This window comes from Talpa europaea (assembly GCF_964194135.1).
Source record: "Talpa europaea genome assembly, chromosome: 5".
Lineage (NCBI taxonomy): Eukaryota > Metazoa > Chordata > Mammalia > Eulipotyphla > Talpidae > Talpa > Talpa europaea.
Window position 1 is genome coordinate 62,429,959 of NC_140071.1, and position 22,383 is coordinate 62,452,341.

General features: G+C 32.5%; 1 protein-coding gene across 14 annotated transcripts in view; it reads left to right on the forward strand.

Annotated features, from left to right (window-relative positions):
* The window catches only part of PPIP5K2 (diphosphoinositol pentakisphosphate kinase 2), a gene marked incomplete at both ends in the record, with an annotated part of 58,212 nt that overhangs the window by 31,626 nt on the left and 4,203 nt on the right, over positions 1 to 22,383 (forward strand). For 2 of the 14 annotated variants that reach the window (XM_084234003.1, XM_084234004.1), the window contains 10 exons: positions 3,210 to 3,317; positions 3,407 to 3,523; positions 6,943 to 7,107; positions 9,335 to 9,508; positions 10,781 to 10,853; positions 12,486 to 12,605; positions 13,489 to 13,551; positions 15,219 to 15,278; positions 16,900 to 17,040; positions 21,504 to 21,629. In XM_084234003.1, coding sequence (XP_084090129.1) covers positions 3,210 to 3,317; positions 3,407 to 3,523; positions 6,943 to 7,107; positions 9,335 to 9,508; positions 10,781 to 10,853; positions 12,486 to 12,605; positions 13,489 to 13,551; positions 15,219 to 15,278; positions 16,900 to 17,040; positions 21,504 to 21,629 — 1,147 coding nt within the window. Of the gene's footprint in view, positions 1 to 3,209; positions 3,318 to 3,406; positions 3,524 to 6,942; positions 7,108 to 8,537; positions 8,659 to 9,334; positions 9,509 to 10,780; positions 10,854 to 12,485; positions 12,606 to 13,488; positions 13,552 to 15,218; positions 15,279 to 16,899; positions 17,041 to 21,503; positions 21,630 to 22,383 lie in introns of all 14 variants that reach the window. The other 12 variants (XM_084234005.1, XM_084234006.1, XM_084234008.1 and 9 more) reach the window with 8 other exon arrangements.

A 22,383-nucleotide genomic window follows, 5' to 3' on the forward strand; every position in this document is an offset into this window, starting at 1 on the left:
AGGCAGAGGGTAACTTCTGTAGTATATCTTTTCAAAAGAGGGGAAAACAGAAGGCATGCCACAGTTACTGGTCCATAGCAATTTTGAAATCTACCTATGTTTATGTTACTTGTTCTGTAATTAATGATTTGTTGTACTGCCAGGAAGTTGTTTAGAATACCTCATGGCCTCACAATTTAGCATCTTGATTACTTCAGTCTAGGTGATCCTTCATTTTCCATGCTTGCAGCTGAGAAATTTTCTTCAACCTGCTCCCTACCCAGAAAAGTTTAGGGATCCAAAGGTCTGAATTTTTCTTCAAGGTAATAATTTAAAAAGCAAAGCAAAATGAAATAATTTATAATACATTCCATTAAACAAATTACATCCACAGGCCTCTTAAGGACAAGCCCTTTCCTACTTTGGACTCCCTTTGTGGCTATTATTAACACTTACTAATCCTTATTGCATTAACAGTGAGTACCTGAGTGTTGATAAGATCCTATTGATGAGGCCTAGGGTACAGAGGGGGCTTCAGATATCCTTGACTTCAGTGTAAGAAAGAATTCATGATGTTTCAGAGTAGTTGAAGTAGGAATGAAGTTTTTATTGCAAGCGGTAGTATACATTCACTCTAGAGAGTGTGGGCAGATTCAACAGAGAATCTCCTTGGGTCTTGAGACTGCTGATATAGAATGTGAAGTAGGCGCTTACACACGGATGTGGTTTTGAGCTTCTTTTGGCCAGTTTCCTTGTTTGACGAGACTGTTGAGTCATAACAGGACAAAGGTTAAACCAAGATACTTTAAATAAATAGGGTTTGGGTCATCTCCCAGAACATACACAGTTGTTTTTTAGAGTTACTAGATTGGTGGGTAGCACCGCAGTTTACTTTATTTCTACCTCAAGAGATTTTAGACTCTTCCCTTATTTAATCTCTTATTTACTAGCCCTATGAAAACAGTGGGATGACCAAAGTTCAAAGTTCTGTCCTTGAATCCTTTCCCTTTGTCTGTCCTGGGGCCCTTGTCCCATTCCTCCCTGAATGATATTTCATCCTCTTTGTTACTTAAAGGGGTAAAGGTATAATGATCTCAATATTCCGTAGCGACTTTTTGTTGAATGTGTGTGTAATCACTACCTACAGGTATAAGGAGTGAGATTCTGTCTCAGCCTGTGAGAGACAGAGATAGACATAGGGCTGTGGGTTTGGGACAAGTTAAAACCTCTGTATTAATCATTTTTGCAGGTGACTGTTAATTGTTGACACCAAGAGCTTAAACACTATTAGGAGGATAAGAGAAACTCAGGATCCTCTAAGTGAGGAGACCCAAGATAACCATTCTGTATCTTATCCCATGGACTCAACATCTCTTGAATTCTTACAGCCTTTTGGAAACAAATGGCACTAAATAATTTGAGAAATAAGGGCAAAAAATCTAAAAACATAAACATGTTCTACTAACAGTAGCTGTCGGACCTAATGAGTTCATTAATCTAGCCAAACCAATTAGAAAGCACTTTGTTTAAAATAGGTTTCTTTCTATTTTGGTTGTCAGCTGGTTCTGAAGCTCAACTCAAGACTATTGCTATTATTCATCTGTAAATATAAGCTTCAAAGAGAAAAAGTTAGAGAGAGAGAGAGAGAGAGAGAGAGAGAGAGAGTGTATGTTTACTTTAAGGCCTGAGAACAATTTAACCATTTAGCTTCCCTTATACTCAAAAAGTTTTTTGTGTCTTTGAAAGGCCTTGAAGGACTCCTCAGATTCTCCTGAAGTCTTAGCAAGTATTTTATAATCATATCTGTGTTCTCCTGATAGATTCTTGTATTTCTTTTCTTCCTAAAAGCCACTTTTTAATTATAGCCCTCTGGAGAGACTGAGAATGAGAAACAATTTTGTTTTGATCTTAGCAAGTTTTGACTCTTGGCTCCCTTATAATTAGCAATTTCCCTCTACTCATTTTTCTCCTTTCATAATTTATCACAGGCATTGAGAAGTCTTTCTGGTGTCATTTTTAATGTTTTTCTGGGAAATTTTTCTAGGTTGCTCACTGGGAAGTTAGTGACATTGGTTGATATGTAGACAATTGATAGGTAACAATTGATATGAAAACACCAGTTAGAAAACCCTCATAGTGATCCAAGGAAAGATGATATAATTTGTACTATTGTAATGGCAACAGAACTAGAGCTTATTGAGTGTGTGTTGTATTCACCCCGAATTTCTAAATCAAAAGCTGCCCACCCACTCCCCGTTCTCTAGAGAAGAGAGAGAGGCTGGGAGTAAAGTTAATGATCCACCAGGCCAGTGTGATAAAGCCCCCTTAAAAATCCTAATAGCATGAGGTTCAGGATTCAGAGAACTTTCAGGTTGTTGATCACATTCACATACCAGGAAAGTGATGTAACCTAATTCTACAGGGACAGGAGCTCCTATATTGGGGACCTTTCCAGACCTGACCCCATGTATCTTTATCTGGCTCTTCATTTGTGTCCTTTATCATTTAATAAACTGATAAACATAAAAAAAATAAAGCAAAAGTCAAACATCTACATTCTTTTATTAGCTGTGTTTCTGGGATTTAAAAACTATATATATTACATGTATTTACTAGAATGAAAATTTAAGTCTGTAGCAAAATGATATTCTGTTCTCTAAATTTCAAAAAAATTTATTGGAATTATAATTTATTATCCAAACTCATATTATCCTTGTAAGAACCTGTAGTAGACTTACAATCTTGTTCAATCTCTTCCCAATTTTTGATTTTTCATTGCAGAATAGGTCAAATCTCTCTTTCCTTAGTAAATTTTTTTAAAAGTCTTGGTAAGGAAGAAATAGCACTGCTCTTAAGGATAGTATTCTGTGTTCTGTTTTTAAAACATGACACTATGTTAAGTTACTTTGGGACTTAGTATTAAAAACTTTTCCTTCAGACTTCAACATGAGTAAAATATTTCAAAAGATTCTTTATTTTTTATAAACTATTTTTTAAACGTTACTAGTAGAGTTGAGTACTGTGGATAAATGATTTTCAAAAAAAATTAACTTAAATGTATGTAATTTATTGACACTTAAATATAATTGAGTTTTTCGAAAGGATAGTACATGTATTCACCTTGCTTGTGTGATATCACGACCATCATGAAACAAAGCAGCTAAACTGCCATAATGAAAATAAAGTGACTTTCAAATAGTGCATATACTTACTATATAACTTTTGTTCAGGAGTCAAAGGATGAGCAGTGGAAACGAGCCATGGATTATTTAAATGTTGTCAATGAACTCAACTACATGACTCAGATTGTTATCATGCTTTACGAGGATCCTAACAAGGTAACTGAGTCCTTGATGTTTTTGTTACCAGAGGTAAATAAATATCTTGAACTTCCTCATTTTGAAAAATGTTCTATAATGTTTTTTAGGATCTTTCTTCAGAGGAGCGCTTTCATGTTGAATTACACTTTAGTCCAGGAGCCAAAGGATGTGAAGAAGATAAAAATTTACCATCTGGTTATGGATATAGGCCAGCTTCAAGAGAGGTAATAAAGATAAAACTCTTCAATGACTGGATACTATAGTTAATAGATTTTCATGAGCTTTCTGTGAGAATTTTTATTGTGTGTTATAATTATCTCAACTATTAACTAGCAAGATAGTTTAAAAATTTTAAGTTTGATTGGAAACGACATGATCTCCATACATGTCAGAATACTTACTCTTTTTGTCTTATTTAGAATTTTTTGCATATAAGCCCAGTGTTTAGAATGGATAACAATATAGTTTTTGGTTTTGGTATTGTTTTCTTGAGAACTAGTTCATATTAAACCCTGTACTAAAGATGTGACATGATTTGCTGTGTTTTGATCCTTAAAATAACCTAACAAAATTAAATATGTACTCAGTTTGAAACTTTTTTACTAAATTATAATACATATTGATAACAGTACCTAAATCATAAGGTATACCTTCATGACCTTCCATAAAATGAACAGTCTTACGTTATAAAACCATCAGCTCGAGTATAGGTGGAACAGTACCATCATTCCAGAAGACCTAATTGTTCCTCTCCCTAAACACTGCCTCACTCTGTTTTCCCAAAAATACCTACAGTCATGATTTCTAGCACCATAGTATGTATAATTTGTCTATTTTTGAACTTTATATGAATGAAACCACAAAATAAAAGTTTGTTTTGGATGGGGAGTAGACTTAACTTCTTTCATTATGTTTGTAAGATTGAACCATTCGGTTCTGCATTTCAATGCCATGTAGGATTCCATTAAACAATCAAAGTTCAGGTTATTAATCTGTTCCACTTTGATGATGATATGATTTGTTATTGCAAGTTATGAAGATGGATGCTTTTTATGAACATTCTTGTACATATTTTGGTGAATATATGTACACATTTATTTTGGATATACATCTTGGAGTAAAATCACCAAGTCACAGGTTATGTATAAGTTCAGCTTCAAAAGATAGAGTCAAGTTGTTTTCTAAAGATAGTACTATATCTTTCTCAGCACATAATGTGGTTGGTGTTTTTAAATAGCTATTTTCAGAAGGGTATATAGTGATAATCTCCTTGTGGTTAAATTTGTTTTCTCCTCAAGATCAGTAAGAATTAACACCTTACATATATTCATTTAGATTAGCATATACTATTTATGCACCTCTGGACATGCTTTCTTTATGGAATGCCTATTCAAGGCTTTTGACCTTGAAGGAAATTGTCTGTTTTTTTCCTGCCGATTTGTAGTAGTTTCTTTCTGTGTTTTGGATTTAAGTTCTTCATCATTTATTTGAAAATACCTTTTTCCACTCTATAACTTCCCTTTCACTCTCTTACTGATATTTTTTGATTAAAAGAAGTGCTCAATATTAGTGAAGTCCAAGTTACCCATCTTTTCCTTTAGGTTAGTGTTTTGGTATCATTAAAAAAAAATCTGTTTTTATTGCTTACTAGACAATGTAATAAGCATTTAAAACACTTCAATATTTTAAGTCCCTACCTCACCGTGTACATTGTTATTGTCATGTATTTTAATATGTAATTTAGCAAATGTATTTTAAATCCCACAGATCGTTATTATTGTTTATAATTAATATTCATTTAGACTTAGAATATTATAATTTTTTTGTAATATTGATTGTGTTGGAACAGTGTCCTCTTAGAACATATTATCATGTTTTCTTAGTGAAATAAGCCATGTGTATTAGAGCCTGTGTTCCAGGTCAGTTTAGGTCTTTCTACACAGTTGGCATTCCCATTGTTATTTATCTATTCCTTCTTGCATCTCTTCTTTCATCTAGTATCATTTTCCTTTCTTCTTTAATCTACAGAAATTGACCTTTTTGGATATGTATTTGAAATGTATAGTCCAGTTTTGTTATTCTTTTCCAATTAGCTAATCCTAGCACCACATATTGAACAGTCACATCCTTTCCCTACTATATATGATAACACTTCTTATGCTGTGGACATTTATTGTGTCCATATACTGGTAGGCTTGTTTCCCAACTTCGTAATGTTCCATTCATCTGTCTGTCTCTCTCTACCAATAACAGTCTTAATTTTAACTGTACAATATTGATGGCTGGTAGTAGAAGTTCTCTACCTTTTTGAGCTTCAAGATTAACTTAAATATCTCACGCTTCATGCATTGTTATAATTCTTTTGTGATATTCCAAAGGGAAATTTTTTTTATTTTTCTTGAGATTGCATTAAATCTGCAGATCAATTTTGAGAGAAGTAACACTTTGATAGCACTGATTCTTGTAGTCAAAGGAGTTGCTATCTCTCTGAATTTATTTAGCTATTCTTTATGTCTTGTACCTTTTCTGCCAGATTAATTTCTAAGTTCTTTGTAATTCTTATGCTATTCTGATTTTTTTCAATTCCACTTCTGTTATTGTCATACTGATTTTTAACTCATTTTTAAATTACTTATATTTAGCAACCTTACCATCTATTGTTATTTATTCTAATAGTTTATCTAGATTCATTTCATTTTCTGTGTTTGGTATTATCATCTCTGAATGACAACAATTGTCCAGAAATAAGTTCAATAGATTTAGAGTATGTGGACACTTTTATCTTATAATCACTTATTATTAACTGTGATGATTATTTAATGTTTTTACCTTATGTGGTTAAAGGCATTTATTTTCTGTACCTCTTAATTTGATGAGGGTTTTATGTACTTCTGTTTGGCTTCTTTTGGCTAGTGTGATATATGTGAGGTTTCTTGTGTAATTATATTTAGTTTCAGTTTGCTCCTTCTTACTGCTTTAAAATAAATGTTTTTAAAATATATGTGTTTTACTTTTTAACTATGCTGCAATTTTCCCACTCTATTGTAGTTGCATATAAAGTGTAATTTTTTTTAGCTTGTCTGACTTCTATATTGTACTATGAGATGCTTGCAATTTGATACAGTATCTTATTCATTTTGTCCTGTATCACTGGCTCAGTATCATTTTGTCCTTGTATCACTGGCTCAGTATTTAATGCATCACTGAATGATAGTTACTGATACAATCATCACATTTATTGGAAATATTTATGAAATCCTTTCAAATTTATAAATTCAGATATTGTTTTAATTGTGATCAGGTTGATGCCATTCCTGTGTAATGAAACTGATCTCAGTTCTTTCTTATTGTCATTTATTGTTATTGTTTATTTGGGTATTTTATGAAATTTACTTAAGCACTTGGTTTTACCTGGCTTTTTGCTGTTATTTTTGTTTAATTTTCCGCAGTGGATTTCTTGAAGTCAGGGACTCTGTCAACTATCTCACAATACTAGCTGTTGTAAGAGTTCAATTAATATTAATTCAAGTAAACAACCTTGTATACTTACTGAAAATGACAGCACTAATTTGTGGTTTAATTAGTTTATTGCAAGAGATTTTTATTTTTCCTGAATTATATATATTGTTTTATTTGTCCACAGAATGAAGGTAGGAGATCTAAATTTGATAATGAGGATGAACCACATACTTCTAGAAAAGATGAGCCTGATCGAGCTGTGATACTGTTCAAACCTATGGTATCAGAGCCAATTCATATACACAGGAAATCTCCGCTTCCACGATCTAGGAAGATGGCTACAAATGAAGTAAGGATATGTGTCAGACCATGTTTTCATAAATTGAACTAACTATATTATAATAAGACAGAAAAGAAAATACAGCTTTAATTGTGGAACTTGGGAACCTAACAGATTTTGTCAACTGTCTAATTTTCAAATTTCAAAAACATGGAGGTAATTAGAAAATATAACAAAGGCCTTTCTAAGAACTTGATAAAACCAATCCATTTTTTTGTCTTGTCACTTTAGGTTATTCTTAAAGTCTGATTTAATGGGTTAGGAATAATTCTTGGTTTAAAGTAGGAAGATATTTCTAAAGATGCTTCATCAATGACTGATTCCAGTGATTGCGGATTAAGATATGAAACCATGAATTGTTAGCTTGATTCCAAAAATTAGTATAGGAATCTGAAAATTCGATGATATAGTTGAAGTTTTACCTTTGTATTAAATTTGTAATTAAATAATTTAGAATTATGCTCACTAATAGAATTGCAAATTTAAGTAGATACTGAAAGAACATTTAAAAGGGATGTTCAACACTTGGAATGAAACTTTTCAAGTAAATCTTTAATATCTGTGTGTATTTAAATATTTTTATTTGGAGTCTCTTTGTAATAATTTTTCCAGCACTGATTGAAGTCAGTACATATAAATGTTTTCTAAATGCTCAAGTAAAAGTATAAGGCAAGATTTAACCTTTTAAACTTTAATATAGAACTAGCCATCAACTTTCAAGTAGAAAAGTATTTTTTGTTTACAACTAAATATGCCAAGTCTTAAGTTAGGTTGTTTTAGAATAACATGGCATATGAAAAAAAGAATTATGCTCATTTCTGTAGCCCCAAATTGAACAAACTTCAGTACTTTAAGATTCTCAAATTTTAAATATGTGTGTATCCCAATTTGACAATTATGTTTAGGAAAAGTCCATTGACAAAATAGGTTGTTATAATTTTATATTGGAAATTGTATAGTAGTTACTGTTCCTGTGAATGTGATATTTTAAGTTAATTATAAAAGAGAATGATAAGTATTTATAGATTTGGGGATTATTCTATTAAAGATTGATTAAAATGAGTAATTGGGGTTATGTTCAGGTATCCTTAATTTCAGATAATTGGGAAATGACATATATTAATATAATGGAAACTACCACTTTGTGTGGGGCAGTGATTTTGATGTTGTTGGACAAAGCAGTCTGCAGTTAGTCAGATTGTTCAGAATTTCATCATTAAACCCTCTCCTGCTTTCCAAAAAAGCCTATAACACTCATACAGCAAAATGTTTTGTGTGTCTATTTTGCAATTCACCTATTTTTATAAACTCTTCAACAAAATCACTGCCCTTTGTTGGCCCTTAAAACACAGAACAGATTTATAAATCTTTTTCTCATAAATAAATAGTTGCTTTCAAGAGATTATTTCTATGCCATGCTAAACTTTTACTTCTACAAGGTAAATTATTCAAGTAAAACCTTGAAGACTTTTTCCAGCGTCCACCACCTCCATGGATATCAGAAGTTTGTACTTCCAAAAGACACACAGAGAAAAAGACTATTCTCTTCATTTTGTGCAAGTAGATTTTACTCTGTCCTCACTGTCTGAAACCTGAACATGCAAACATATAAAATAAGAATGTTTGCTGCATGTTTTGCTTACTGAACTCTATTAGTAATTTTTGGAGGGGGTAAACAAATAGATAACTTGAAAAGTTTAAGCAAGTATAATTTGGATCCGTCTTATGAGTCTGATTTTTTTTTTTTTTAATATGTGGCAGAGAGATTTCCTTTTCTACATTATATACATTGAAAACTCTTTTAACTCTGTATGATTATTTAGTGCTTTGGGTTGAAAAGTGTGCCCAATATAGCATAAAACCTTTGATTATTTAAAATTAAGCAGAATACTTTAATATTTTAAAAATTGCTAAGCTAAAAAAATTGTTAAAATCTTTCCAATGTTAAGAGGGAAGGGACAACTATTAAGCAGTATAAATAACTTGTATGATTAAGATAGTAAGGTAATCCTCATAATTGTTACCATGTACAGTTAGATTTATGTTATTCCTATCAGTTTTCAAACACTGAAATTTGGCTCCCAAATTACTGTTTAATAGTTTTTTAAAAATTGATAAGCAAATGCAAACAAACTGTATTTTTTTTTCTTTCTGATCATTTGGCTCTGTTGTATCTAACTTTGCATGCTCTGCTTTTTTTTTTTTTTTTTTTTTTTGCCCCCTTTCTCACTTCCAGGAAGAGAGCCCCCTGAGTGTGTCTAGCCCAGAGGGTACTGGTACCTGGCTGCATTATACCAGTGGTGTGGGTACTGGGCGTCGAAGACGCAGATCAGGGGAACAAATCACTTCTTCCCCTGTCTCCCCCAAATCATTGGCTTTCACATCCAGTATTTTTGGCTCATGGCAACAGGTTTTTACACTTTAATTCATTAAACATTTTTCCTCCCTGAATTCAGAGCAACAAACAGCTGTCTTTGAGGACATCTAATCCCTTATATTTTACATAGAGTAAATCCTTCTGTTTTTTAATTTTGAATTCATTTTAAAGTGCTTGTGATGTCAGACATTATTTGAGGGACAGAAACCACTTACATTGCATGTTTTTATCATTTTTACTGGGAGGTTTTAAATATCCAGGACTTTAAAAATAATGAGTAAATTTTACCCTCCTGGAACTTTAACTCGTGGATAAATATTTTGTAAAAATAAAGAAATTTTTATTTGACTCAGTTATCCTTAAAAGTATTAAAGAAAAGAAAACCTAGATAATTTGATAATAAAAAAATTCATAACACCCCCCTGTATCTGAAAAAATGAGATTCCATTTGGAATTTGCTGAGAATGGGAACTTTTTCAAAAAATATCAAAATTTTTGTGGCCCTGTGTTAATTAGCAGAATACATCTAATAGTAATTGTTCTCTCCCTCCCATTATCTAGAAGTATCTTTAGGGATACATACAGTGTGGATTTTCTCAGTTGTGTAATATTTTAATGCTCTCTTTGAGATAAGAGGTGATGAGCATATATATGCCCATCAATAATTTGGGTCAAAATAAAATTACTTCAGAAGGACTTTCTGTGATGGCATTTGGAAACTTAAAATACTCTTTTTTTTTAAAAAATCATTGAAAGGTCTGCTCTTAAACATGACTTTTCGGAGAATTTCAGCAATTTCCTTTTGGAAATATAATGCATTTAATTATAGGAAAAGGGATTATGGTATCCATTAAGCTGTGACTATTAAAGGTTACTCTGATAAATCCCGTGCATGGATCAGTAATTGTATGGTGATCTCAACAGTCTCTGTCTGTCTTTTCTTTTGTTTGTGATTGTTTTTTCCCCCTTCAAATACAGGAGCTGTATAAGAGTGGGCATTTGGCTTCTTTTAAGAGTGTGAAATTATATCAATCTTTATTAATTATTTCTTTCCATCTGTCTTGTTTCATACATGATGTTTCATTCTGAATGCCTGCTTCGCACCACTTCATTGCAAGGACCTCATATGAAATGGACTCCCTTCAAAAGGGGATCTTGCATGATCTTTCATGTTTTATGTATTTCTACTAATATTTATCATACAGCTTATTAACCTTTGTCTGTCTGGAACAGGCTGCAAATGAAGTATGGATGTTTGGATTTATTTTACCATTTTATCTCATTTATTTTTCTTTCCTCATACAGGTTGTATCTGAAAATACTAATTATCTGCGAACACCAAGAACTCTTGTGGAACAGAAGCAGAACCCTACTCTAGGTATGTAGTCTAAAGAAACTTGTATTCCAAACCTTCTTGAGCACACTATTATATACATGTAAAACTTTTCAGTGGTGAAAGCATGACCAAATGCTATGCTTTAGTTTTTAATATATATTAATTCATAAATTTTGAATTGTGCAACTCAAAATAGACAATAAAGTTGTAAGAAAATGGATAAGAAATAGTATACGTTTGTTTTTATAATCCTTTTGAATGCCCTCGATATAAACTACTTAGTCAAATTGCCAATGTTGCTTTTAATTTTGACTTCTGTATGTTGAAATGCAAACAAGTTTTGAAAAGGAAACTTTATTTTTTCCATTTAATTAAGATAAACATACACTAATGCATATAAGAAAGAATCATCTGCTTTTCTGATCAAAAAATATATTTTTATAAATAAACCCTATGTGGGCATATATTCCTTTTGAGCATCTTTTCTGAAAAATCAAAACACAGTGGCAGTTATACTCTACATTTACCTATAGAACAACGTAGGTTCTTTGCTAACATTCAACCAAAGCAACATTGAAAAGGCCCTTTCTAAACTTACTTGGACTTATGCTCATTGTTGATACAATGTGTGAGGTAATGGCATTTTATTATTGTCTAAATAAGTTCAATAAATCACATACAAGTTTTATTAGAAATTTCAATAATTTATGTACTATGAATTCTATACTAAATACTTGAATTGTCCATGGATACCTGCATACTTAAAGATCTTTCTTTAGTTGAGCATATATAGCCTTTGTTGGTACCTTTTCATGTTCCCATAGTCTCTTGCCAAAAATATCCATATGTGTTATATGTAATATGCATGTATTATATATAAAATGTATTATATATAAAATGTATTTTATACCATACATACACACTATCCCTTCCGTTTGGTGGACCATAATGTATTTAATAGAAATTTATTTAATCCTCACCTAGTGGTAAGAGTTTTACTTGTATATAAAAAATTTTGCTACAAATTACGCATGAGTTTATACTATCTGTGTTTCATTTGCTGATAACGGATTTTATTGGGGTCTTATTAAGATCTTAAATCATTTAAGTATTAGAATTTAAAGTGATTTAGGCCTCAATGACCTAAAAGGAATTGTTTTCTCCTGGTCTTCTCACAAATAAGTAAGCTTTGATTTACTTTATTTCATAATAAAGTAATAACATATTGATAGTTATTAATTCAGGGGCATTAGGAATGATACACATTTACAGACATACGTTCAAAAATATTGATTTAATATGGCTTAATGTATGCTCACAGACTTTTTTTTATATGGCTGTCTAATGCAAATTGGTTGACAGAATCCCTTATCATCTTAAATTCATTTTCATGGTAGTCTTTTTAATAGTTTTAATATATATGTCTAGTTACTGTATAGGCATAATACTTTCCTCCAAGACAGTATTTTTTTCCAGTGTTAAATACCCCCGGTTGTACATATGATAAATGGTGGTGATGATTATATTAAAGTTGACTTTACAAGCTTATTGTGAGTCTGTTCAAGATACTACCAAGTATGTTTGGTAAGAATCATGTTATTGCATGCTGCATGAATTCCCAATGTGAATGGAAGAACACCCGTTGTTGTATGTATTTTCTCTAACTCCCATCAGGGTCTCACTGTGCGGGCCTGTTTAGCACCTCGGTGCTCGGGGGTTCTTCAAGCGCACCTAACCTACAGGATTATGCTCGTACTCATCGTAAAAAGCTGACCTCTTCTGGCTGCATAGATGGTATGTGCACACATGCACACACAGACTCACACCTACACTCATGCACACACCCATGAGCACACAGTATTTCTCAAAGGCAAATCTAATCACTCACTGACTCAAGTGGATTCCTTGTACCCTTTGCCTAAATGACTATCAGTGTTGTGTTATACCCAGCTTGGATCCATGTTTCATCAAACAGCATTTAGAGTAGATTTATATTACTTGTTCAATGAGGATTTTGTTGAAATAATGAAATTTAGAACTGCATCGTGTGTATTCTTCCTCTAGATAATGAGCCATACTATAAAGAATAAAACTTTATTCGATCTTTAAAACTTTTGTTCATTGTTAACCCTTATTTTACTTACTGATATTGATTTAAGTGAAGTGAACAGAATGTTTATAAGTAGAAGAAAATACCATGTTGGTGATATTTTTACAAAAGTGAACAGAAGATGAGAGTATTTTAGGATCCCTAATTGAAGGTGATCCTTTCTATTGTTAATATACCGAGTTTTTAATATTCAGAATGTCTTCAGGGGCTCATGGAAGCGTGCTCCTTTTGTTGACAGAGTGTTTATTAGCCCTTTCAGGATTAGCCTCATTTAAAACTTTTTCTCATATCTCTACAGATTTACTTTAGTCGGTAAAACATAGATTTACCTGATTGCCAGCTCATTCTGCTTCTCTTTCTTTTGTATATTTCATCAACATTTTGCCTTTATCATCAAGCCATATCAGTTATTTTAACTAGTATTTGGCTTATTACCTTCTCTCTTTGTGCCTTCTGCATGTCACCTAATTCTAACTTCCTTTTATATTTGTTTTTCCCCTCTTTTTTTAAGTGTTCTTCTTTTGGTAGCTGTTGTGAATTTCAGGTACCTGTTTTTCTCTTTCTCAGACGCCACACGCGGTTCTGCTGTTAAAAGGTTTTCTATCTCATTTGCTCGACACCCAACCAATGGTACGTTTTGCTTTTATTTTAAAAGATACTCCCCTGCTTCATCCTTTTTTATTTTTCTTTTATTTCAAAATGTGGGGTATGCAGTATCATTCAGTTCTGTGCCCTTAATTTTGGTTGGCATACAGTTCCAACTTAATTGTTCTGCCGAAGTATTGATACTGTCTAGCTCCTTCTTCTCACCTGTAATTTACACAATAACTTAATACTACTCATCAAACTTATAAATGAACACAATGATGAGTTTTAATTATAATTAAAAAACTGTAAATTCCTTGTAATTTCTCAAGTGATCAGTCTACAAATATTTTAAAATTACAGCAAGTCTTTAGTTTCTTCGTTATTCTTGGTGATTTTTTTTTCCTGCTTGATTCCTTTTCTGATCACATGGTTTTTTATGGAGCATTTAACAATAATATAGAGGCACACTTGTCAAATAGCAAAATGAGATGTGTCTTTTAAAAAGTTCTTGGCAACCAAGGGTTGTAGGTTTCACTGTGTAATATCATTCATCCCTGACTTTTTCTAAACCTCACATGGTCGGTAGCACTCTGAAAACCTCATTTAGCATTCCAGCATTCTCCTAGTCCATGTGGCATTTTTTGTTAAAATTTGGGTAACTCCTCATAGGAAGAAGACTAAGGTAAAATCTAGAAAGTCATAATCAATCCAGTTCACTCATTGAGGCTGATGTTTGTGGCCATTATTTATAAATTGAATTGTACTATTACAGCTTTCTCTCACACAGTGTGTTCTTGTTGGACAAGAGCAAGTATTTACTGATCATTTAAAAATAGTTCATGACCAAAGAATTTATAAGAAAACATTTTTTTTGCTTTTATTCAAAATGAAGATATTTTATCCTTATAACTTTTTCTTTTTAATTGCAAACAAGTCTTTTAAACAATCAGGTTTTTCAAAAACTTTTATCAGACTAGAGATCTAAACACAAGTGTTTAATTGTTCTCCCACTTCCAGATCCTTTAATAGCAAACCTAAATAAAAATGCACTAACACTTCTTGAAGGTGTCATAAGAAGAGCTCATCCTCAACAAATGAAAGATTTAGCCTTAAAGCTTAATGTGCTTTTCCCTCAGTAGCTGTTTTTCTTTGAAGAAAAACATCCTTATTTGATACAGCTGCAGTTTCTAAAACCAAAGTCGAAAGAGAAATGGAAGTCTCAGGATTAGAAGATTCCTTTTAGGTTTAAGACGGACTAATTTTTATACAAAATGCTTTTGTATGTATAGCCAGTTAGTATAAGTTTTTAATAAAATAAATCTGTGTTTAATGGAGATTTAAAAAAGACATTTATTCCATTTAACAGAGAATAGAGTAATTTTATATTTTTTTGGTTTAAGCTTTGAAAAAATAAGTGTATTTTTCACGTACTGTGCAACTTAATGCACTTAAAATACGTTTCTTTCAACACTGGATATATTTCTTTGGGGTTTTCAAAATTTCTTTTTTCTTTTTTGATACTGTGTTGTCTTATCTGTCCTATGAATTGTCATTTGACCCTTTCACTTTTTATTTCTCCTAACTTTCATGTTATTTTCACCTTAACACATATCTTGGACTTATCCCTGCCTTCATCTTTAGTTCAAGGAACATGGTGAAACAAGTATCTTCTGACAGTGCTTTACCTTATTTTCTGGGCCTCTGTGCAGAACACCCACACCTCTATAGGTGCTGGTCCATTTCCTCTGTGGAATTTCTAGGCTCCAGTGGTATGTTTTTCTAGCTCCTGAACATGACAGCAGGGTGGCTTTTTAAATTGCTGTGCTAACCCTTTCATTGTGCATTAAAGAGAACAGTTACTAAAGATAAATAAAAAAAGCTGTAGCCCAGAGGAACTTGATTGTATGTCATTTGTCTGCCATGAAATCTTAACAGACAAATACAAGAAAATAATTGTTACAAATGACTTATAAACATTCTGAGGAAAGGAAGTTAAGTTTAGTGTAATGCAAAGAAAGGGTTTGCGCTTATTTGCATGAATCTTGTACTTCAAATAATTATAATTATTGTATAAGCCTAATTTCTTTAGTGCTTAACTTAGGTGCTTTAGCTGCTGTTATGGTTTTATGGTTTTATTGTTTTGGTTTTTTTTAAGCATTTGAAATATTCTGTCATTCTTTGGTTTGCTCCTGAAAATCAGATATAACAGTTTTATAAAAACATTTGGTATTTTCATAGGAAGATTAGGTTCTCTTTTAAACAAAGTTTTCCTATTTTGCCTAAAAATCAGGCAGTTCGTAGGTCACTATTTTCCCCCACAATTGAATACATCAAATAAGTACTTGATGTATTTAGTTCTTGTTGTATGTCATTTTATAAAATGAGCACATGCCTATTGAAGTAGAGTTTGCCATTTATTTGAGTTTAATAGTCACTTTTTAATTAACAATGTTAATCTTTATATGAAACTTTATGTATGAAACGTATTTCATTTGGAAGAATATTAGTTTGAATTTTTGAAAGAGTAAATACAGAAAGACTTATTATTCTAATAGTGTATAAAAGCAATTTTAAAAGCCATTCAGTTGAAAAAGTTAAACAGGCAATTTTTATTTTAAAAAACAACTTTATCCTGTTTGTTTAAAAAAAAAAGAAACCTATGTTTAAATGCTTTTGTTTCACTGATGGTGTTAATACATAACTGCATGGTTTGTTTCATGAAATTTTTGTATTTCTGTGCCATTGTTGAATGCAGATGTATTTGTATTCTGTATTGTGTTTTACTTGGCCTGACTACTCAGGTGACAGCTTCCAACAATAGAATTATTATGTTAATTCTTAAAGGTATGTGAAATATGTTGTGGGGTTTTAATTCCAGCGTAAATGAATGAATGTTGTTTGGGGTAACTGAGTATTGTTGGCCTCTGTAAAAGTAGGAAAGTATTTAAAATTACTCTTCACAGTTATTTACATAGTTGTTTTTCAGTAAATTACCTTTAGCATCCTGGCACCAGGGACGCATCATGGCATCAGTTTAATCACCTATCAAATAATCCTGATTTAAAAAAAATAAATGCTGAAATATTATATTTTTGTCTCTCTCGCTCCCGCCCCGATTTTTTCTTTATTATTTTTAGATTTTACCAAAATATAGAATGAAATTGTGTGCATGCTATACTATGTGATTACATTTAAATGAAATCTTTGTCACATCTTGTTCCAACCCCATATTGCATAGCATCTGGTGTCATGACTTCAGAATATTATGTGTTTGCATGTAATAGATTAAAAAGACCTAAACTTTCTAGTTCTAAACAATGGTCTTCCATTTTAATTAATTACATTTTTAAATGTCCAACTTTTCTTTTCATTTTGTTTTTTTCCCCCCAGGCTTTGAGTTGTATTCCATGGTGCCATCTATTTGTCCTCTAGAAACTCTTCACAATGCCCTGTCTTTAAAGCAGGTGGATGAATTTCTTGCTTCCATTGCTTCTCCATCAAATGAAGTTCCACGGAGGACTCCTGAAATTGGTAGGAAAATTTACCTTCATTTTTATTCATTTGATTGTTGGGGAGGAGATATTATCAAATATTAAAAAAAATATGAAACCATACAAATAATGGTAGTACATAAAATTTTAGAAGAGAAGGGGATATAAATGAACATTTGGATATTCTTTGGACAATATACAAGGTACTTCTTTTCTTGACTTCTCCCAAAAGGCATTTAACTTACAAAATGGAAAAAAATCTAAGATCCAGCAATAGAAGTCAACAACATAATATAGAAATATGGTCATTTTGCCCACATTCCTATTATATGTTATTTTATAATGAACTTTAAAAAATTAATAAATTATGTCTACATTAATGCACACATGCCCATTCCCTCACCACTTTTGGTCAGTAGTCATATTAATTCAGAAAATGCTGTTGGCTAAAGAGAACAAATTATGACAGTTTTTCAAATTGTGTGCTCTAGAAAATACACTAAAGAGATTAATCTGTGTGTGTAAAGAAAAGGGGTTCAATTGCCATGCTGAGTATATTTTGGAAATTATATGTTATATTGTACCATCCTTTGGAGAGATGTAGTTACATTAGCATATCTTGTAAGGGTCTTCTATATCCAGATATTCCAAAACTTTTTTTTTAGAAAATATATTTTAAACTTTAATTATATATTTTATACATATCTCCATAATATTATAATCTTGAAGGTAATCATCATAAATTTTTTAAGAAGATACTTCCACATTTTTCTTTTCTGAGCTAAGTCTTTAAAATCCATGTATTTATAGTTATAATCTCCTTGTATTTCAGTTTACAACACTGTATCTGATTAAGAAGTATAGGTTCATACCTTTTCAGGTGTATTTTACCACACTACAGTCACCAAGATACTTTTCTGGTAATACAATTAAGCATACAGCAGTATCCTGTGGCATATCATTTTGGAAAATGTTCAGGGCTACCATTTTAAATGTGAGAAGTTAGCTGACTACCCATTTTCAACTATGTAAGATCCTCCACCATGTTGGAATTTCCAGTTTGAGATGTGTTAGCTTTGGAAGAGAATGTTCTACTTAGAGTTAAGAATCTTGCTAGTACTACTTATATCTTAGGAAAGTTCCAAACTTTCTATTATATCATTCTCCTGTTTTAAAGGAGAACGTTGTAAATATATTTCTCCCAAGAACAAAATCGGAGGTCTTGGAATGAAAGCCACTTTATGTCTTGTTATTATCTTCTTCCCTTTCCTGGGCTACCCCATTATTATTACTATAGAGAGAGAACTCAGTCCACAGTGTACTCTCTCCAGAGACGCCCCTTATATTTCTGCGGTACTATGGTCTTTCTTGTTTCTTCTACTTCTGTAATAGAGGCCAGCTTTCAATCATCAATGGTAATGGATAGGTATTTTGGTTGAGGTTCTAAAATATGTCACTTGGGGAATGGTTTTGGGAAGTAGGGTTTAATTTCAAAATTTGCATGTGAATGTCTGATACTGAGCATTGATGAGATTCCAAATGAAATCACTTCTCCAAGCTGTGTCAAAGTCAGGGATTTCAAGGATGTTTGTCTCCTTTAGATGATAGAATAGGCAAGATTACGCCTCAGAATGTAAGAGAAAACCTAAATAAATTCTCATTTACCCTTTTACGCCTCTTTATACTTTGTTTCACTGCTCCCTTAGGGCAGGAATTTGAAATATTAAAATAAAGATGAAAGAAAGATTCTACTGAGTGAATAAAAACTTAGGGGAAATAACAATGCTATTGAGAATTTAGAAGATGTAAAGTGAATGACTTAAAGATAATAACAACAGTGATGACATTTGTTTTGGAAAGAAAATCTTGGTGAAATATATACAAAAAGACGGGCCTCCCCGGTGGCGCAGCAGTTGAGCGCTGGGTTGCGATGCTGCCTGCGGCCTCTTTGGCGCCTGTTCGATCCCCGGCTGCTCCCCGGCCACGGGAGGAGGGTCCCACATGGCGCACAGACCTCTCCTGCCGCCCGCTGCTCCCCTCAGCAGTGTACTTCGGTCCTTCTGCCTGCTCTGCTCCCCGCTCTGGCTCTGGTGAATTCTGTCACCCTCCCACGCTTCTGACTACTGTACCCAGTGCATGTATAAACAAAACAAACAAACAAACAAATAAATAAATAAATAAAGCATGCCTCTATTAAAAAAAAAAGAAAGAAAGAAATATATACAAAAAGATAGTCTTTAAAGATCTGTTCTCTGGTGCTATAATATTATAATGACTTCATTTCTGTGGTTATTGAATTCATCAGAATGTATATACAATTAAGGTACATTAGTGAAGTGAAGGATATTAAATTCCTTTTTCCCTTCTAATTAGCTCGTCTCTGTATCATGGCTGCAAGTTGTATACCCCGATCCCTTCAGCTTTTTCTTGAGTTCATGCCATTTCTTAATAAGGGAACTAGATGAAAAAGTAAAATTCACTGGTTAGTAGAATTGAATAAACTTTAGAGATGATCTAGTTCATTGGCCTTCAAACTATATTCCCAAGAACATTTGGACTTCTGCCAGTGGAATTTATATTCATTGAGTGAATCATCAACCATATAAGACACATTTTCCATAATTGGCCCACATATTGATTTTTCAGAGATACATTATTTATTGCTATCAGATTCATCCCCAAAATTAGCACAGATGGACTAATCTATTTTTATCTCCCTAAATCCCCTTGTTTAGGAACCCATATACTCATGTTGCCATTTTCTCACTCTGGCCTATCTTTTCGAAAGGTCTGAGTATTTAAGAATTATCCCACTTTGCTTTTCTACCTCAGTTTCCTCACCTTGACTAGAAAATGACAATCCCATTCCTGAAGATAAATCTCAACTTGGTACTATAGGATGACAATGTGATTTATTTAATTACTTATTATCTCATTATTTTATTCTGAATCACTACTTGATTTTTTTTTTGATAGAAAAACAATTTGGAACTCTTTGTTTTCTGTTTCCAGGCAATAAAACTATGCCATCAGCTCTCTGCCATCCCTTAAAAATTTAAGTTTCTATCAGGGAAGAATACAATTAAGTGTGCTGCTGTATTCTTATTGGTATTCCTCTGGTAAATACTGGTAAATGCTTGTTTACAATATAAATAGAACAGTTATTTGACCAGGAGTACAAGAAAACTTTATTATAGGAAAGACAGTTTTATAGAGTTTATTTTGTAGGCATTATCTATTTTCCCCTATTAAATGTATTCATAGGACCACTCAATTTGTCATAAGAAAATTGTTAAAGTGAGACTTGGATGATGTAAGACATAAAACCATAAAGTACATAGAAGGAAAAAATACATAGACACATTGTCTTCTGCGATCTCTTTGTGTATTCATCTCCAATGGCAAAGAGAATATAAACAAATGGGATTACATCAAACTGAAAAGCTTCTGCACAGGGAAAGAAGCTATCGATAAAAAGAATCCCTCCTGAATGGGAGAAAATATTTGTGCATCAGACATCTGACAGGGGTTGATTCCCAAAATTTGCAAAGAAAAGAAAACAAACTAGCCAAGAAGTCATAAACTCAACAAAAAGAAAATAAAGAACCTAATGAAAAAATGAGAATTAAAAAAGCACTTCTCCAAAGAAGACATACAGATGGGCAACAAGCACAGGAAAACATGCTCATCGTCACTTATCACGGAAATGCAAATGAGATACCTCAATGAGATACCACCTCACACTTGTGAGAATGGCCTATATCAAAAAGACCAGAAACAGCAGGGGTTGATTTGGAAGGTACAGAGAAAAAGGAACCCTTGTACACTGTTGGTAGGAATGTAGACTGGTCCAGCCCGTGTGGAAGCAATGTGGAGGTTTCTCAATATAGTAATAGATCTACCATATGACATGACAATTACACTCATAGATATCTACCCAAAGAATGCAAAACACTAATTCTAAGGGATATATGTATTCTTATATTCACTAAAGCACTATTTACAATAACCACATTATGGAAACAACCTAAGTGCCCAAGGACAAATGAGTGGATTAGGAATATTTGGCATATATACACAATAGATTACTAACTACTCAGCTATAAAAAAAGACAAACTTTTGCCATTTGGAATAACATGAGTGGAACTAGAGGAGACAATGCTAACAGAAATAAGTCAGGAGAAAGAAACACTGGGTGGTTTCACATATATGTGAAACAGAGAAAAACAGAACAGAGTCCAACAGAAGCAAACCAGTAACAAATCCTAGAAATCTGACTAGAGTTGAGGCTACCTGAGAAGGATAGAGAGCAAGTGATGGAGGGGCCCAGTGGACTATGGTGGGTGCCTTGGCATGGTTACGTACATCTGAAGAGTTATGATCCTGTGCCTTTGAATCATATAGAGTTTGTAAAGCAAAGTTACCCCAATTAAAAAAGAAAATGTAAAGATAGACTTGCAGGATATTATTGAATTACCATGCATATTTACTTTGTTTTTCAGCCTCTGCAGCTTCCCGTACCAGTCCAGTAATGAGAAGAAAAGTATCTTTAAATACATACACACCTGCAAAGATCCTCCCAACGCCACCAACTACCTTAAAGTGTGCTAAAACAAGCAGTAAACCAGGTTAGGAGTGTGTGAATTTGTTAATTCTGTGTAGCAGTTGGAGTAGTAATACTTTTTAAATGTAAAATCTGTTTTTAAGGAGGATCGTTATATTTCCTACAGTGTAAAGAATAACCCTAAGGTTCAAAATCTTTTTTCTGCCTATTGAAATATTTGTATTTTTTTCCTCTGTTAATTACTCCCCTTACCTCCTCTTATCTATTATAAAGTATTTCATACTCATACTTTTGTCCAAATTAATTTATGAACTATTTTCTCTTATTACGCTTTTCTATTTAGCCTAAGCATCATTTTAATCATTTTATATAAAGATTTTTTTCCTGTTTTGTTACAGCATTTAATCTCTCCATTCTTAGTGTGAATATAAGATTACTAAATTTAGCTACTTTTTATCAGCTTTTTTCTTTTTTAACTTATTTGTATTGTTGATCATTCCAGAAATGTTCTCTAATCCTGATGTTCAATCAAAATATTATTCTATCTAGGTGTTTTTAATATTTCTCTGATTCTTCTACTTTTCTTGTTTTTGAGGTTTCTTCCTAACTTGCTATCCCAGACGGGGCATTCACCTATGTTCATTTTTCTCTTAACCTACACCTTTTTTCTTCAAAGAATATTTGCATAGTTCCAAGGCTTTGGCTGTATCCTCATTGAAAATATCTGTATTCTTTTCTTCTTTTTAATGCTTTCATATATTTTTTGGTTAAAAGTTTATGCTGGGAAGTCAAAGGGACTTAGATTAGAATCTCAGCTC